The following is a 16,326-nucleotide window of genomic DNA, read 5'->3' on the forward strand; positions in this document are numbered from 1 at the left end:
TCAATGAATAATAATGTGGCGGAATACCCTGCCCCCTTCATATTTTGCCATAACACATACTTAAGAACGTGATGGACAAATAAAACATATGTCCGTTCAAATGAACAGAAACAGGACCGTGAACTTAAGCGTGAGGCATTAGACCTCTGGTGAAAAAGTGTTAAATAGCATCATTAATAATAATAACAGCAATGATAATATTACTCACCGTTCGGCTGTTAAATTGGTCCATTGCTCGTGTTCTCACAACCGAAGTGTCTCTGGGTGTATGAGCGCGTGCGATGCGCGTTCACTTCAATGACAACTCTCGCGCGCGTCACGTGACTTATATTTATCTCATATCTCATATTTACATCAGTAGAAGTTTTTTTAATTATTATTTTTGTATGCCCATAAACCTCTAAGATATGTTTAAAAAAACTGCAAGGTAATTTCTTTTTCATTGGAGTACCGTTAGCCTACTATGTGTTTCATGAACTTCTCAACCGATTAGTTGAGGTAAATATATATATATTTTTTAAATCAATGGCCAGAATGAAAAGTTTCAACAATCTGGTATGCCACTAACTAGAAAACGCTTTTATTAGAATTCTTTCCCCCTAAGTGTATCTTTCAGTGAGAGTAACAGCGCTGGTGCAGATTTCTGACCACTCAGTCATACGGACACAGCGCCATCACCTGGTAAATCAGAATGTTAGATTCTTTATCACAGATTAGTGCTACTTCACACCTTTTTGTTTTACAACCTCTCAATCATTTAGTCTCAAGTACCCCTTCATCAATGCAGAAATAACTCACAACTTACAGGATATCATTTCGTTTTATCATTATTATCAATAAATTGCCCACTATGTAATTGATTCACTTTTAAACCAAAACAATTGATAATACTGTGAGTGAAAAACAGACTTAACTCCTTAAGTAATGTAACTCCTTTTGAAGCTTTAGGATTGTGCCCAGACCATCTGAGCTGCAAAGAAGAGAGAAGCATAAGGTGAGAAATGTAAATATCTACCGCTGTATTTTACTACAACTGTAACCCAGTTTTGCATATTCATTTGGACTTGTTTTGGGGAATTACTGCTATAAATCACCTTCATATATATATAGTCATACTATTCAGGCCTACATAAAATATTTAATAGTAAAATATATAATGCTTGCAAAGATGTTTTTCTGAAGAAAGTCCAACTGAGGCTGTGAATAGATTATTATTAATAATATGCAGTTTATATACAGGTTTAAGAGAAAGTTTTATAGATTTATTTTTGTGTGAATTTTATATAAATATTTTTCATGTTTTATGTACTTTTTATGAAATGTTTTATATAATTTACATACTTTTAAATGAATGTTATTTTATATAATATGAAAGTGATTACAAATTAACTGTTTACAAGTCAATTAATCTGTAAGGTCATACATGATATCAATACAGCAATATACAGCTCCTCTATATTTTACTATTGGCCTCTAGATGGCAATAACATACTTTTTTGATTTGTAGAAAACATTTAAAAAAGGTACAAATCTTATTTTGCTCAGGTTGTGGCATTAGCTGGTAATCACTTGACTTTATTATTATACTGTAGTTGTGTGATCCAAAACATAAAACAACATTTTATTCACATCCTCTGAGACAGTTGCATAAACACAGACACTGTGTCTTAAGAACTAGTTTGACCAGTTAGCTAAGATAATAAGTCTCACTTTTCTGATTAAAATTGGGCCAGTCTACATTTTTGTAACTGACTTTAAACAGTTATGACCAGTCTAGATGAAAACAAATTAGATGGCTAACTTAAGAGTAGTCTAAGCAGTTTATGCAACCGGCCCCTGGTGTGTGGCAAGGATACAAATTAAAATCACCTGATTCTAATTATGTTGGTCTATTTAATGCTCATTGCAGTTGATTGCTTGTTATTGCAGTTGAGTCTGACATTGAAACATCGGTTTTGTAAACTAACTCCTGCTCTCAGTTCTGTTTTTGTTAACGTTTGATCTTAAAAACTCTTGTGTAAGTTTGTTGGCATTGATTAGCCTTTGGCTATAGTGCATTGAGCGTCAAAATGCCTACTGAAAATCTGTCTGATAAACGCATGTCCAAGTTCAAAAATAAGGGCAAGGAGCCAACGGTGAGCTGTGCATCCATTCTGGCAATTTTCCTCCCTCTTATCTGTTCACACCTTAAAATCTATTGATGTCTTTACACCCCATCTGTGCTTGCAGAAAATGCGTGACCGCAGAATTGCAGAGTGCGTTGAGCTTCGAAAAGCTCAAAAGGTTGAAAGTATTATGAAGAGGAGAAATATTTCATCTGTGGGAGATGAGGAGCCTCTGTCACCAGAGTATAACACTGACAACAAACAGGTGTTTGCTAGCTAAACCTTTAATTAGAATTCACATTTTTACAATACTCTTATAACTTAGTTTTTTTTTTTTGTTTTAAGGTCATATCTGAAACTATTCAAGCAATTGTTGCCAATGTGAACAGTGACTGCCCAGAGAAGCAGAGACAAGGTTGTCAAGCAGCTAGGTGCAGTAACTAGTCTTAACTTCATCAGCGATCTCAACTTTTTATAGAGCATTATCAACCTTCAAATTGATGCCTACAGGAAGCTGCTTTCTCGGGAGAGCAACCCTCCCCTGAAGGAGATCGTAGAAGCTGGACTTCTGACTCGCTTTGTGGAGTTTCTAGGACGGAATGATGACCCCACGCTACAGTTTGAAGCTGCCTGGTCTCTCACTAATGTTGCATCTGGCACCTCCTGGCACACACAGCAGGTGGTAGAGCACGGGGCAGTGCCAGCCTTCATTGCCCTGCTGGCTTCACCTATGCTGAACATCAGTGAACAGGCTGTCTGGGCTCTAGGCAATATTGCAGGTGAGAATACTTTGAACTTCATCTGCATCCTAAAAGAAAGTGGCACTTATTCTCTAATGCTTGATGAAACTTGGGTACTTCAGTGTTAAGAAGTGACTTCCTAGCTACTAGTTCTCAGGGGCGTAGCCATTTCAGAAGTGAGGGGGACAGAAATGAGAGATATATGTATGTTTCTTCTGCTCACCAAGCCTGCATTTATTTCATCCAAAATGGTTTTATGTACAACTGCTTTCTATTTGAATATATTGGAAAATGTAACTTATTTCTGTGATCAAAGCTGAACTTTCAGCATCATTACGCCAGGCTTCAGAGTCACATGATCCTTCAGAAATCCTTCTACATTTATGCATTTAGCAGCCGCTTTTATCCAAAGCGGCAAGGATTCTTCTAATATGCTGATGTGCTGCTCAAGAAACCTTTTTGATTTAAAAGTTGTAATTTTTTTTTTTTTCAGGATTCTTTGAACAGAAAGATCCAAAGATCAGCATTTATCTGAAATAAAAAGCTTTTGTAACATTATACTATACCATTCAAAAGTAGAGTCAGTATTATCTTATTTATTTTGGATAATAAATGAAAGAAATTAAGTTTTTATTTAGCAAGGATGGTTTTAATTGATCAAAAGTGATAGATATTTATAATGTTACAAAAGATTTCTATTTCAGATAAATGTTGTTCTTCTGAACTTTCTATTCATCAAAGAAACCGGGAAAAAAAAATTTCTCCGCTGTCTTCAATAACCGCTTTTTTTTTTTTTTTTTTTTTTTTTTTTTTTTTTAAGCAGCAAATCAGAATATTATAATTTCTGAAAGATCCTGTGACTGGAGTAATTTACACTTTAAAATGTATTCAAATAGAAAACCGTTATTTTAAATTGTGAGTATTTCAAAATTGTACTGTTTTGCTGTAGGCCCACTTTGGATCAAATAAATCCAGGCTTTCTGAGCAGAAGAGACCTCTTTAAAAAAACATTAATCTTAATGTTCAAAAAATTTTGACTGGGCAACTTTAATTTTTTTCTCTTATTTCTAGCTTTTAATTGGCTTAGAAATCAGATACACTGCTGGACAATAACCAATAATATGTATGAATATACTGAATTTTTGTGTCCCATGAGACCAATATTTTCTATACTGTAATGAATGCTTTTATTTATTACCTGGAGATGACTTGAAAAACACAAACCATATAATCGCCCTTATATAGAGCGCCCTCCGGCTTCGAGTATGAATGAAAACGCACTGCATGTAATGAGCGTTTAGCGCTCGTGATGTTCATCTCGCCTTATTCTGGGTCCGAATAAAACATCAGGTCATGCAACAGACCATCCTGTCTCTTTGAATTTAATTTTATATTTATTCACACCGGCTCTTGAAAACCTTTATGCCAACACACTTGCCCGAAAAAGTGCGGGGGACGAATTTGCATATTAAAAGTGTGTGTGTGTGGGGGGGGGACACGTCCCCCGTGTAGTCTACTCCCCTGCTAGTTCTGAAGACCGAAAACTATTTGCCAAAGTGTTCATTCACCCTTTTAGGTGATGGTCCATCATATCGAGATGCCCTGATTGACTGTGGTGTCATCCCTGCGCTGTTGGCACGGCTCATGCCAGATGCTCCTGTGAGTTTCTTCTGGACACCCCTTCTCTGGATTTGCAAGTGTAAATGCACAATGTAACCCTCAATTTCTTTCAGGTGGGGTACCTTCGCAACCTTACGTGGACCCTGTCAAACCTTTGTAGGAACAAGAATCCCTTCCCTCGTTTCAGTGCAGTCCAACAAATGCTCCCCTCCATAATCCAACTACTTCACCATAGTGACAAATCCATCCTGTCTGATGCATGCTGGGCCATTTCGTACCTCACTGATGGACCCAACGAGCGAATCGATGTGGTCATCAAGACTGGAATCCTTCCACGGTTGGTTGAGCTCTTGGGATTTGAGGAACTCGCTGTGGTGGTAAGTACCCTAGTGTTTCTAACTTCCTGGTGTTGAATTGCTAAAGAGGAGTTTCTCCAATATGATCTAGACACCAGCCCTACGTTCAACTGGGAATATCGTGAGTGGTTCAGACTTGCAGACACAAGCGGCCATCGACACAGGTGTGTTGAGTGCTTTGCCCCAGCTGATGCGACACCCTAAGTCCAGTGTTCAGAAGGAGGCAGCTTGGGCAGTATCCAACATTGCAGCTGGACCCTGCCAACAGATCCAACAGCTCATCATGTGCGGATTGTTGGCTCCTCTAGTGGATCTCCTGAGGAATGTATGTCGCAACTGATGTTTTTCTGGCACGTTGAATGTCTTCTGCCCACGCGGCGTTGCCTATAAAATGTTTTGGCTTGAATTTGATGGTTTGCTTCTAAAGCTGGGCATAAAATGAGGCAAATTATACAAACAGACCCCCTGGGGCTTCTTGAAATTTTGCATTTCCAGTTGGCAAAAGTATACTTTAACATGCTTTGTCGACTCTTTGAGGTAATTATATGGAAAAGTTACACACATGGCTATAATGAATTTGGTCTTCTGCAAGAATTTCTGACTGTTTCTAATGTTTGCAGTTATAATTTGACTCTTATTGCTGCTATGGTAGTCTGGTTTTGCATTGGTTTACTAATGTTTGTAAATGCTGCTATTTGGGGTTCATAAATGGATGCCTACTTCAAGGGCAATACATTTTCAAAATCTACCCACTTTTCAGTGTTTGTTTGACCAGGATCTGTAACACATTTGGACACTGTACCTTTTCAAATGGTTATGCAGGGCGACTTCAAAACTCAGCGAGAGGCAGTATGGGCAGTGACAAACTACACAAGCGGTGGGACTGTGGACCAAGTTGTTCATCTGGTCAAGTGTGGTGCTTTAGAGGCCATCTTGAACTTGCTTCAAGTTAAAGACACTAAGACTGTCCTGGTCATCCTAGACGCCATAAATAACATTTTCTTGGTGAGTCCAATGTGTTTTTTTTTTTTTTTTTTTTTTTTTTTTTTTTTTTTTCAAAAGATAATGTAAATCCTACTGCAACTCCCAGTGCTTGGTGTTGTGAGGGATATGCTAAAATATTAACTGTGCCTTCTGCAGGCTGCTGAGAAACTTGGAGAGGTGGATAAGCTTTGTTTGTTGGTGGAGGAAGTGGGAGGGCTGGATCGAATAGAGTTTCTTCAAAACCATGAGAACAATGCCGTTTATCGGGCAGCTCAAGCTCTTATTGAGAAGTATTTCAGTGAGGTGGGTATCTTTAAAGGATTTTGTTAGGATGGGGAATTTTCTTGTCAAACACTACTGTAATTTTTGTGGAACTGCACTTTGATCTTGTAAAACTGAAAAGCTTGATCTGCTCTCCAACCAACCCCATCTGTATATTCCTATGCATGCTCTCTCAGGATGGTGACGATCAGTGTCTGACAACTGAAGCCACAGATGCAAACTTTGTCTTTGGAGCATCTGATGTCCAAAAGAGATTTGACTTCTGATCTCATTAATCTTCAACTGAATAAATATTTTTGCAGTATGTTCTGGCCTATTTCTTTTGCACTCAGATTTCAGGGTAAGGCAGTTAAAATTTGGCCATGCTGGCAAGGTAGCATAGTTTGATACTTGTAGATAACACCAGAGCCACCTTAATGTGACAAGTCTCATCACAAATGGCTTGTTCTGTTGACTGTATATGGGTAACACTGGTTTTGTCCCATTGTTAGTGTAAAGATGGCTATTGGTGTCTATGACTGACAAAACTTCTGAATCTGTCAGTGACTCGCTCTCAGGGTTGTTGCAACCACATGAGTTCTTTGAGCTTAAAAGATATTTTGAAGAATGTGGGTAACAATTTCTGGTCCCCCATTGGCATCCATAGTACATTTCCTTAGTACATAATAGGATTGTCACTTTTGGGTGAACCCTTAACATGTTTGCTAATTCATCTAACCGCCACTAATTCACAATTAGCTCTTTATACAGGAGACGCTGCACAGGAATTTTACAATGCTGCTTTTCCCCCCCAAAGAAATCAACCCTTGTAAAAACCCTGGTTCGTTACAATCGCTTTTAAATTGGTAAATTGCAACAGTTTCACCGCACTTGTTTTGAATGGCAAGTAATCTTTCACAAGAAAATGTGCGCTTTCACCTTGACATTTACAATTATGAACTCTTGCTCTGGATAAACCAATATTAATGTAGCGTCAATGACTATGCACTAGCAAAGACAAAACGGTGGAATGTGAAATGCTCCATTTACTATGACGGCACACATTTTGGTCAATCAAAATATTGTATTAACAGTAACTTGGTTCTTTGAAAAACCTTCTAAACATGCCCTGTACAATAAATCTATAGTTTGACCTTGGACAAACTAGGAGCTTTCAGAATTGATAACTCATTCGAGCTTCATTATGTATCAAACCTTAGAACCAGAGAAAATGATTCCCACTCCTATTCAGATAATAGTAGTTCTTACAGTCTCTTAATTTAATCACATTCATCCTCACTGTCATCTTTTTCCTTTTCCTTTGGTGGAGCTACTGGTGGAAGATCTAGTCGGGCCCATGACATTGGTTCTGCCTTCTTCAACACAACCTCAATTTTGGTAGCCATCATGTTCACCAAACTTTTACTTGCATCAATTACCTAAAGGGAAAAGCAAATGGAAAAGTCTTAAAATCAAATAATTTGATGCATTACTGAAGTTTCTGTTAAAGCAATAAGCCTCAAAAAGCTGTTATTTACACTGATTTTAGAACAGCTAAGTGGTGGTTTTAGGAATGACGTGAAGTGGAAACTTTTAAAAGTCTATACTTACCCCCCACAAACTGATCTGCTGTTCAAATTTTTTCTCTCCTTCAAACATAATGTGGATTTTGAGCTGCAAGAATAAAATACATTTTAAATTAGCACCATGCAGAATCTTGCAAATAAATGTAAAATTATACAGTAAAATATTGTGCACAGGAGTTAGTTTAAAAATATATATACACTCACCTAAAGGATTATTAGGAACACCTGTTCAATTTCTCATTAATGCAATTATCTAATCAACCAATCACATGGCAGTTGCTTCAATGCATTTAGGGGTGTGGTCCTGGTCAAGACAATCTCCTGAACTCCAAACTGAATGTCAGAATGGGAAAGAAAGGTGATTTAAGAAATTTTGAGCTTGGCATGGTTGTTGGTGCCAGACGGGCCGGTCTGAGTATTTCACAATCTGCTCAGTTACTGGGATTTTCACGCACAACCATTTCTAGGGTTTACAAAGAATGGTGTGAAAAGGGAAAAACATCCAGTATGCGGCAGTCCTGTGGGCGAAAATGTCTTGTTGATGCTAGAGGTCAGAGGAGAATGGGCCGACTGATTCAAGCTGATAGAAGAGCAACTTTGACTGAAATAACCACTCGTTACAACCGAGGTATGCAGCAAAGCATTTGTGAAGCCACAACACGCACAACCTCGAGGCGGATGGGCTACAACAGCAGAAGACCCCACCGGGTACCACTCATCTCCACTACAAATAGGAAAAAGAGGCTACAATTTGCACGAGCTCACCAAAATTGGACGGTTGAAGACTGGAAAAATGTTGCCTGGTTTGATGAGTCTCGATTTCTGTTGAGACATTCAGATGGCGTAAACAGAATGAGAACATGGATCCATCATGCCTTGTTACCACTGTGCAGGCTGGTGGTGGTGGTGTAATGGTGTGGGGGATGTTTTCTTGGCACACTTTAGGCCCCTTAGTGCCAATTGGGCATCGTTTAAATGCCACTGCCTACCTGAGCATTGTTTCTGACCATGTCCATCCCTTTATGACCACCATGTACCCATCCTCTGATGGCTACTTCCAGCAGGATAATGCACCATGTCACAAAGCTCAAATCATTTCAAATTGGTTTCTTGAACATGACAATGAGTTCACTGTACTAAAATGGCCCCCACAGTCACCAGATCTCAACCCAATAGAGCATCTTTGGGATGTGGTGGAACGGGAGCTTCGTGCCCTGGATGTGCATCCCACAAATCTCCATCAACTGCAAGATGCTATCCTATCAATATGGGCCAACATTTCTAAAGAATGCTTTCAGCACCTTGTTGAATCAATGCCACGTAGAATTAAGGCAGTTCTGAAGGCGAAAGGGGGTCAAACACAGTATTAGTATGGTGTTCCTAATAATCCTTTAGGTGAGTGTATATATATATATATATATATATATATATATATATATATATATATATATTACACCTATGAGACTTTCTATGTAATGTCAGCATAAAATCCAACAGAAATGACATTGATGCCTTACCACAGTGCTGTTCCCCTCCACTGAGCTCAGTTCTGGTACTGCATTTTTGGCATAAATGGAAATGATGACCTGACTTCCTGTTTGGTGCCAATCAAACCTGCATGGCACAACCTTCTTTCCCTATGTACACATAGAAAAATGTCATCCTAAGCTGAAAATAGAATTCGCATGTACATGTATTCAACATTATGGCCTTCAGCAAATTATTTGTTCATTTGAAACTTGGATATTGGCCTAAAAATGTTTTATTGGACAGGATGTGAAAAAAAATCCAATTAAAGTAATATAGTGCTTTGACTTTTAAATCTCACGGTAGACACTTACTGTATCTTTTTTCTTCCACTGATGCTTTCCTCGGGTACAGCCCTCCAGAGACAGAAACGTGTTGAAGTCTGAGGTTTTCCTCTTACAGCAGCTCCAATATTTCATCCTTTTATGAGGAAGGATAAAAACAGGACTTAATTGCAGAATCTGCGGATATATCTGAAATTTCTCCATTTACATTTTTCTAGTACTTTTTAGTAGTAGTATTCAGTTTTGATCTGGCGCTAATTTACCCTTCATGGAAGATAGGTACACCAGCATGATACAAACATGTCTCTTCATCACTGTCTGGTCCATTGAACGTCTGAAAAACAGAATAATGAGAATCCATTGTTTATTATAGACCTAAGAGACTCAACGTGCCATGGATTCTAATCGGAGAAGCAGGCAGAGAGAACAGTACCTTACTGCAGCCTCCATTCTTACAGGATGTCCCTATCTTAATTTCATCACTATTCTCCTCTATAATACAAGAAAGAGAATAAAATGCATCAGAATAAAAGACAAATATAAAAAGGTGGGGAAAAGGACGGTTGGGTTATTCTTACCCTTTATCTCCTGTGCATTTTCCTCAGTTAATTTAAGCTTTTCTAAAGCCTGTTTGAGCGAAGGAGAGATCTTCAGTTGTAGAATGCAGAAAGGCTCATCTGGACTACAAAGACAATTAAAAACAGCTGTTTTCAGTCATTTTTTCTTAAGAGGTTATAACATCAATGTGGGTTTTGGCTGGGTGAAATGTTAATGAGAAGAACTTGTTCTCTATAGTAGAATTAATGCTGCGTAACTTTGTCTTCTGAATATCTGAACTAATGAGCCAGAAAATACAAATAGGGAAGACCCTGTCCTCTTCAAGTGTGCTTTTACCTTGGTCGCTGAATAGACTTTAGAGGTTTTGGTGCTTGGGTGATGCATTCATTAAACTCTGGCTTCACATCATTCACGCTCTTGTCCACAGGGGACTTCACTTCTGGTTTAACAGGCTCAGAGGGCTTCTCCTGATTATGAGGGCCTTTCGTGCAACCCTAAAAGATTCATGAAAACTGTTATAAGACTCCAGCCACAACTCTATCTATGAAAACGCTCATTCAGTCTCATCACATACAAGCACTCACAGCAATACTGAGGAAATCCGAAAAGTCGGTTGTTCGTCTCTTGCAGCAAGACCAACCCTGGGAAGCAATGAAAGGCACAGTTTAATGGGTTTATATCTGAGTAAAATAACAATGGAACGGTTAAATTTTACATTAGGTAAACTTTTCTTCTTGCATGTCCATACCTTCAATGCATCATGAAACACTGGCACTCCGGGGTGGTATGTGCAGGGGTCTATGGATAAGAAGAGATTGATAGCGTGAGATGTGACGTCAGAACAATATAGTCACATGTCAGTGTAGATCAAGTTTGTTACTATAAGCAAGTATGCCTTCTATAAACTTAATAATCATTTACTAAATCGCAACTATTGATTAAGCATCATTCAAACGTTAATGACCAGCATTGTAGATGCCTCCTTAAATGAACATACAAAATGACTTTTAAATAAAATTAACATCGGACTCTTGAGAGACGGTCGTGTTTCGGTAATGCTACATGTATATCAATAAATGTTATTTAGACAAAAGGTTTGTTTCTGCATTTATCCGGCTATCTACCATAGCAACCCGGCTATCGTTTGTTTGTTAAGTCTTACCATTTGAATTCTTGTCGGGATCAAATCGTTGTCCACATCCCTTATTATAACACAGTACAGACATAATGTTTGACAGAGATTAAACGTATAGTGTACAACGTGGTCAAGAAGGAATGATCCGAAGTCTTGACTAGCTTGCTACTGCTGCTTCCCGTCGTAAGGTCCCTTCCGGAATCTTTCGTCAATCTCCGTAAATGATCGTGCAGCACTTCGGCTCCAATCGTCTATTTTCGGAATGTCTCGGAAATAGTTGGAATGATGGAATCACAGAGTGAGAGATGGGATGCACCACCTAACGGAGTTATGAATTAAAAACACAGACAAGGCAGTGCATGAAAATGAGCCCTGTTCAATTCTATTTCACGCCGTCACATAAAATTATTATTTTTTCCGCGAAGACCAAGTCTAATTATTATGAATATGTTATTTTTATGTTGCAATAATCCTAAATGCGTTTTGAACGATATTCTAAAGAACATCAGTATTGTTTTGCCCGTTCTGTTTAGCGTAAACACATTAATCTAATTGTCTAATGTTTGTGTGAGATAAGGTTTAGATCATTTTGTTGCCATGGGACAGCAGCAACAACACCGGTTTCGTTTGCGCATTCACGGGATAGCGAGCACTCGTGAGCGCGCTTTAGGAGGTGCGCGCTCCGCTGATTACAGTCAACTGTGAGTGGCACTGAGTCCTGTTTGGCAAAGAAGTGAAGGATGTAGTTTCACAAAGCGGGCTCTTGGATGTCTGCAGAGCAGAGATTTCTTTCTCCCTAAGCCAGAGGTAAGAGCTCATTCACATATTTTGATGCACTAATTATCGGAGAACAAGTGACTGCTCGGTCTTAGTAACAACATCCTTTACTAGAATCCACAGCGTTGAAAGTTTCCTTTGATTACAATCGCATTTTAATAGAGACTCGTGCGTTCATTAAAGATAATCGGTTTTGTTTGACATGATCAAAGTTATTTACTTCAAATGCAATACAAAAATATAATGCGAAACTGTAGGCTATGTGTCATTTATTCACATTTTCTCTTGTTGCACTTTACTTTCAAGAACATTTAAATATTATTTCAATATTATGTTTTACCTGTATGTCACACATATATGGCTATTAACCCTCATTTTTGCTCTTCGTTGCTGTTATCAGTCTAGCAGTGAGATTACCATCTAACGCTTTTCAGTGTTTTGTGAAAGGGTATTACTGAGTCCGTTGAGAACAGGGTCAGGTATTTATTTATTTTTTGACAATTTAATCCAAACCAAGGGCTTCTTAATAAATAACTGCCTTCACATTTATGTGAGCAATAAGATACGTCTTTGTGAGATGAATGCTCTAGATTGAAATGTTTTACTGCATATATATCTCTCTCTTTTGCAGGATAACTGGATGATGGCATGGCTATAAAAAGCTGCCTTGGGGGGAGTATGAGGATCTGTCTCACTAGTTTCTCCTTATTGCTCCTCCACCTGCTTCCTTGTTTAGGGCAACTGCAGGAGCCAGGGTCCTCCACCTTTCAATTTACTGCCTCAATCTACAATGCCTCCATTTATGAGAACTCTGCAGCTCGGACATACATTAGGACTGAGGTTAAAATGGGGATTCCTCTTTCTAAGTTTGGTCCTTTGGACATCAAATATTCCATTGAATCTGGAGACGATGAAGGGCTGTTTCAGGCTGAGGAATTTGTGTTGGGGGACTTTTGCTTTCTCCGCATACAGACTAACGGTGGGAGCGCTGCCATCCTGAACCGTGAAGTGCAGAATAATTATACATTAACGGTGAGGGCTACCAGCAAAGGCGGGCTGGATGCTTACGTGACAGTTAATGTGCAGATTATGGACATGAATGACCTCCGACCTTTGTTCTCGCCCACTTCCTATGCCATTGATATTTCAGAAAGTTCTCCACTGGGAGCAAGCGTGGCTCAGGTGACTGCCACTGACGCAGACATCGGCTCCAATGGCGAGTTTTACTATTTTTTCAAAGAAGATGTGGAGGAGTTTGCTGTCCACCCAACCAGTGGGGTGGTATCACTCACAGCCAAGCTAAATGCAGATAAGAACAGCAGATTTGACCTTGAGGTTTTAGCAGTGGATCGTGGAATGAAGGTTTATGGGAACAGTGGTAGTAGCAGTACAGCCAAACTAGTGATCAGTGTTGTGCGTATCAATGAGTTCGCTCCAACGCTGACTGCAGTCGCACGTTACCCTTTAATATTAGAAAAAGAGCCAGTTTACGCCATTGTTACTGTAGAAGATTTGGACGAGGGACCCAATGGAGAAATTGAATGGGTTGCCATCATTGCAGGTGACCCTCAGGAGCAGTTTGTCTTTGACAGAGCTCCACTTGGAAATGAATACAAGCTGAAGACATCTGAACCAGTCAACTGGGATAAATTTCCTTATGGTTGCAATCTCACTTTTCAAGCCAAAGACCGAGGAACACCACCAAGACTCTCCAACACTCAGTCTGTTCAGCTCTTAGTGAAAAAACGACAGTCTGTGCAGGTGAGTTTCGAAAAAAAGATTTACAAAACCTCAATTATTGAGATAGCACCACCAGGGACCATAATAGAGACTGTGAGGATATCTCCAAGACCGCCGGTCGTCAGCTATGCTCTAAGCCTGACCTCAGATTCAATTTATTTTATCATTAATCCACTCACTGGTGTCATCTCAACAGTGCAACAGTTTACCACATTAAAACAGCAGCTCTTCAATTTAGAGGTGATGGAAACAGTAAGTGACATGACAGCAAAGGTGCAAATCACGGTTGAGGATGCTAACGACAACTACCCAGTGTTTACCAGCACATCTTACGAAGTCTCTATCAATGAGAGCATCCCAATTGGCACTGTGATTCTCACTATATCAGCGGTGGATGATGATAAAGGTGATAATGGGTGCATAACATACAGCATAGCCAGCTTTCAGCCCCTTCCATTTATCATCAACCAAAATACAGGAGAGCTGACGACATCCAAAGAACTGGATTTTGAATTTTCTTTGGAGACATATGTGTTTGCCGTCCGAGCCTCAGACTGGGGATCGCCTTACAGACGAGAAAGTGAAGTCAATGTCACGGTACAAGTGTTGAACATTAATGACAACCAACCTCTTTTTGAGCGTGTGTCATGTAAAGGTACGATAGGATGCGATTTTCCTGTGGGTCAGACGATCCTCATAATGTCTGCCATTGATATCGATGAGCTTGGGTTGGTGAAATATAAGATTCTGTCTGGAAATGAGCAAGATGTCTTCACTCTTAACCCAGACTCGGGGATGTTGTCATTAAAAAGACCCCTCTCTTCAATGAGTGTAAAAAATGAACAGTTCAACTTGAAAATAGCTGCGTCAGATGGCGAGCTGCTCTCCGCACCCACCTTTGTAAACATATCAGTGGTTAGAGGCAGAATGCCAGCAAGAAGTTTCAATTGTCGAGACACAAAAGTTGCACAGAAGTTAGCTGAGAAACTTCTGAAAAGAGCCACTGCCATTAGCAAATCCAAAGTGGAGGAAGGCTACACAGATCTATTTTCTGTCAACAGACAGACACCTCAGTTTGAATCCTTTCCGTCCGACATTGTAGTTCGTGAGGACATGCCCGTGGGAGCCAGTGTCCTTCAAGTGAACACAAATGATGGTGACACAGGCTTCAATGGTCGCATTCTGCATTCCATATCAGATGGGAACATTGACAGCTGCTTCAATATTGGCATGGAAAGTGGCCTAATATACATTTATCAGCCACTGGACCGTGAACGATCAGATCGGTACCTTCTCAACATAACTATCTATGACTTGGGTGTTCCAAAGAGATCCAGCTGGAGATTGCTGACAGTTATCATTGATGATGTGAATGATAATAGCCCAAAATTCTCCCTCGAGAGCTATACTGCCATTATACCAGAGAATGCCGCTATCGGCACAGAAGTGATTCAGGTCACAGCCTCAGATGTAGATCTCGGTCAGAACGGTGAAATCTCATACACCTTGTTAACAAACACCCCTTTATTTGCCATTAACAGCGAGACCGGCTCCGTTTATGTGTCTAGTCAGTTGGACAGGGAGTCTGTCTCGGATTTCACCCTCAAAATTGAGGCCAGGGATAAAAAAAGAGGGAATCAGATGTTCTCAGAGACAACACTGAGAGTCTACATCGAGGATGTAAATGACTGTGCCCCAATGTTTATTCCCAGGAGCTACAGTTGTCGTGTGTTGGAGGACCTTCCTATAGGTGCAGTTATAGCTTGGCTGCAAACGCAAGATCCTGACATTGTATCTGGAGGATGGGTGAGATACTCCCTGCCCAATGATTTCAATGGAACATTTAAGATCCATCCTGAAAGTGGTGCCATTAAGGTGGCCAAAGACCTGGACTATGAGAAGCAGCAATTTTACAATCTCTCGGTGGTTGCAGAGGACTTGGGTTTTCCAGTCAAGCTTCGCTCTGAGTCTTATCTTGAAGTGGAAGTCATTGACGTCAATGAGAACCTCAACGAACCATATTTCTCAGAATTTGCAGTGAGGGGCACTGTGAAGGAAAACTCTCGGCATGGAACAAGTGTCCTCCAGGTGACTGCTCAAGATGATGACAAGGGCAGGGATGGAGTGATCAGATACTCTATCAAAGCTAGAAGTGGTCTTGGAAGGTTCTCCATTGATGAAGAAACAGGTATCTATAGTTTGATTCTTTATGTGCCTTTTGGTTGTGCTGTCTGCTATTCTTTGTCTTTTTTGAAGACTAACCAGTCCTGAGTCGATGCTTGCACAATAAAACAAAACCTGTGAAAATGGTTGTGAATTTATGCTCTAACATTTTACTGCAGTGTGCTGACTGAATGGTATTAAAAGGTCATGGTGACGTTATTTCTCTTGGCAATGAATTTGTGCTCTGAGTCTACAATTGCCACTGAAAGTGCCGCCACTGGAGAAGACCACTGACCTAGAAAGGTAGAACTTGGCCTCTGTGTGGTTTGAAATAGTGTTCTTCTGTGATTTTCACAGTCTGTGATTTTCAAAATCTGTGAGATCTGGCATTTGCTGTGAGATCTGATATTTTCAGCACTGAAAAAATGCTTAGTTACGACTTATGTGGTGCCAGCTTCACTATTAATTACAACTAATGACTATTGATTAG

General features: G+C 39.7%; 3 protein-coding genes across 5 annotated transcripts in view; 2 read left to right on the top strand and 1 right to left on the bottom strand.

The window, feature by feature from the left end:
- Positions 1-2,069: 2,069 nt before the first annotated feature.
- On the top strand, positions 2,070-6,353 carry LOC306864333 (importin subunit alpha-5-like; the record flags this gene model as incomplete). The annotated part of the gene is made up of 10 exons (XM_079408296.1): positions 2,070-2,135; positions 2,230-2,370; positions 2,451-2,536; positions 2,616-2,884; positions 4,422-4,504; positions 4,579-4,842; positions 4,913-5,146; positions 5,644-5,826; positions 5,962-6,108; positions 6,264-6,353. 10 exons carry the CDS (start codon positions 2,070-2,072, stop codon positions 6,351-6,353), a joined length of 1,563 nt encoding a protein of 520 aa, XP_079264422.1.
- LOC306864335 (cysteine and histidine-rich domain-containing protein 1-like) lies at positions 5,878-11,755 on the bottom strand. Of its 3 annotated transcripts, none has more exons than XR_013783771.1 (12): positions 11,184-11,360; positions 10,770-10,819; positions 10,606-10,662; positions 10,358-10,515; positions 10,042-10,145; positions 9,897-9,955; positions 9,727-9,797; positions 9,494-9,599; positions 9,170-9,289; positions 7,857-7,985; positions 7,678-7,740; positions 5,884-7,505 (listed from the first exon to the last, which is right to left on the bottom strand). XR_013783771.1 is itself a non-coding variant. In XM_079408298.1 (11 exons), the coding sequence occupies exons 1-11, from the start codon at positions 11,245-11,247 to the stop codon at positions 7,347-7,349; spliced, it is 1,011 nt and encodes a 336-aa protein (XP_079264424.1). In that variant the 5' UTR covers positions 11,248-11,755; the 3' UTR covers positions 5,878-7,346. The 3 variants fall into 3 exon arrangements, 1 of the variants encoding a protein (XP_079264424.1); XR_013783772.1 differs by having other exon boundaries at positions 7,857-8,989; positions 11,184-11,359; XM_079408298.1 differs by lacking the exon at positions 7,857-7,985 and having other exon boundaries at positions 5,878-7,505; positions 11,184-11,755.
- Positions 11,756-12,581: 826 nt separating this feature from the next.
- LOC306864323 (protocadherin Fat 3-like) overlaps positions 12,582-16,326 on the top strand; it is a gene marked incomplete at its 5' end in the record, with an annotated part of 58,146 nt that continues 54,401 nt past the window's right edge. Inside the window, 1 exon segment of the mRNA XM_079408280.1 lies at positions 12,582-15,861. Within this exon segment, the coding sequence (XP_079264406.1) occupies positions 12,582-15,861 (3,280 nt within the window).

This window comes from Barbus barbus (assembly GCF_936440315.1).
Source record: "Barbus barbus genome assembly, chromosome: 45".
In the NCBI taxonomy this organism is placed as follows: Eukaryota; Metazoa; Chordata; class Actinopteri; order Cypriniformes; family Cyprinidae; genus Barbus; species Barbus barbus.

What these genes read in the sequence shown, in the direction of transcription:
- LOC306864335 (XM_079408298.1), bottom strand. Translation starts at nt 11,247, where the DNA reads ATGTCTGTACTGTGTTATAATAAGGGATGTGGACAACGATTTGATCCC. An exon ending in TCCCGACAAGAATTCAAATG is followed by an intron (nt 10,820 to 11,183) that starts GTAAGACTTAAC and finishes TCTTATCCATAG; the next exon opens with ACCCCTGCACATACCACCCC. An exon ending in GTACCTATCTTCCATGAAGG is followed by an intron (nt 9,600 to 9,726) that starts GTAAATTAGCGC and finishes TCCTCATAAAAG; the next exon opens with GATGAAATATTGGAGCTGCT.